The 1,996-nt window shown below is 42.9% G+C and overlaps 1 protein-coding gene across 1 annotated transcript; it reads right to left on the reverse strand.

The window, feature by feature from the left end:
* On the reverse strand, nt 1-1,372 carry LOC118735037 (the record flags this gene model as incomplete). The annotated part of the gene is given in 1 exon segment (XM_036464628.1): nt 1-1,372. A coding segment is annotated over 1 exon segment (872 nt), but the record flags the coding sequence as incomplete, so codon positions are not given.
* Between the last annotated feature and the right edge of the window lie 624 nt (nt 1,373-1,996).

Consider the following 1,996-nt stretch of genomic DNA (forward strand, 5'->3'; position numbering starts at 1 on the left):
TTTTTTGGCAAGATTGCAGGATGCTTGCTTTCAGGATCCAGCTGAGAGCTATGAAGTCGTCCTCCAACTCTTAAGATTGCTTCTTCATCGATGAAGGCGGTTAGACGGCTTAATACATGAGTATGTGGAAGTTTTTGATTTGCTGACAGTGTCTTAAGCTCATGAGCGAAATATGCTGCTTGGGTTGACTTTACCCAGAATTTTCTTGCTCTTTCTAAGTCATTAGGAGTGATTGATGTGCAGGGATCTGGTACTCTTTTGAGTCTTGACGTTGCTTTGAAGATAATAACAGTGATTCTTAGGAGTCTAAATATGCTAGAGTACCTGCTAATGAGATCCCATTGAGGTGGTTTTGTTGAAGTCGTTGCAACGAATGATAGACCAGGCTGTGCTTCCAAGGTGCAGGCCTGATCATGGAGAGGTTGTAGCTTTGGCCAATGTTTCGTTGACTTAGAGAGCCAGGTGGGTCCCGTCCTCCATAAAGTATTGTTGATTAATTGTGAAGTGTTGATGCCTCTTGATGCGCAGTCAGCTGGATTGTCCTTACTTGGAATATGATGCCATTTCGCGTCAGGCACCAGATCTTGAATTTGAAGAACTCTATTCCTTACGAAGTCTTTCCATCTGGCTGTGTTAGAATTGATCCACGTAAGTGCCACTGATGAGTCCGTCCACAAATGAATAGAGTCTATGTTCACATGAAGTGTAGCTCGAACATAATGTAGAAGTTTGGCCAGAATTAGCGCAGCATTTAATTCTAGCCTCGGGATCGTGAGTTTCTTGAGTGGTGCTACTTTAGTTTTTGCGCAGAGTAGTGAGATTGTGGGCCCTGTGGACGGCGATTGTATTCTTATGTAGATTGCTGCAGCCATGGCTAGTTGAGATGCATCAGAGAATCCGTGCAATTCACATAATGACTGTCGGTATGTGGATATCCATCTTGGAAGTGATACTTTGTCTAGATATCGCAGATCTTCTCTAATGTTTAGCCATTGTGCAACCAGAGCTCCTGCAATAGCATTTTGGTGCGCACCGTAGTTGGAGAAACGAATCCCAGTGGATCGAATATCTGAGCTACTTCAGACATTATGAGCCGTTTTGTCATTTTGGATCCTGAATTCCTCGATTGTGACGTGAAGTTGAAGTTATCCGTTGAAGGATTCCAATTTAATCCGAGTATTTTGGTAGTGCAGTCGTCGAATGATATTGATGATAAAGAGCTTGAAGACTGCAATTTCTAAAGTGTCAGGATCATCAGCTCCACCAAAGATGTCGTCAACATATCTGCCCTTTGTTATTGCTTCCGAAGCTAAAGGATAATTACTTCCTTTTTGGTTGTTGTTGTTTCAACTAATTGAAGTAAAACGCGAATTGCCAGATACGGAGCTGATCTTGTGCCATATGTTACTGTCGTCAGCTGGTATGGCGTGATGTTGTTCTGGTTATCCAACCAAAGAATTTGCTGGAGGTGCCAATCATCTTCATGTACCATAATTTGGCGGTACATTTTCGTGATATCCGTTGCGAATACATACTTGTGTTGACGTACCCACAGCAGACTGTCGGTAATATCTAGCTGAATTTTTTCTCCAGTTAAAGTAATGTCATTTAGTGTGTATCCGGACGTAGTGGGGCTGGATCCGTTGAAAACCACTCTAAGCTTAGTGGTTGTACTGCTTGGTCGCTGGACCCCGTGATGTGGCATGAAGTACTTTATGTCGAAGTGTCATGCTTGGTTTTCACCATGTGACCAAGCTCTTCGTAGTCACGCATGAATTGAGTGTAGAGCTGGTTATATTGTTCATCCATTAGAAGCCTTCGTAATTGACGTTGAAGGCATTTGTATGCTGTATTATAGACTCACCTAGTACCGTGACTGGAGATTTTAACGGTATTCGGACAATATATCGACCTGATGAGTGACGCTGATGAGTTTTCTTGAAGTAGTCCTCGCATTTTTGGTCTTTGGGTGAGCGCACGTTGTCTTGTGGAGTAG

This window comes from Rhagoletis pomonella, unplaced genomic scaffold (assembly GCF_013731165.1).
Source record: "Rhagoletis pomonella isolate Grant_MI unplaced genomic scaffold, Rhpom_1.0 Rhpom_scaffold_00003, whole genome shotgun sequence".
NCBI lineage: Eukaryota > Metazoa > Arthropoda > Insecta > Diptera > Tephritidae > Rhagoletis > Rhagoletis pomonella.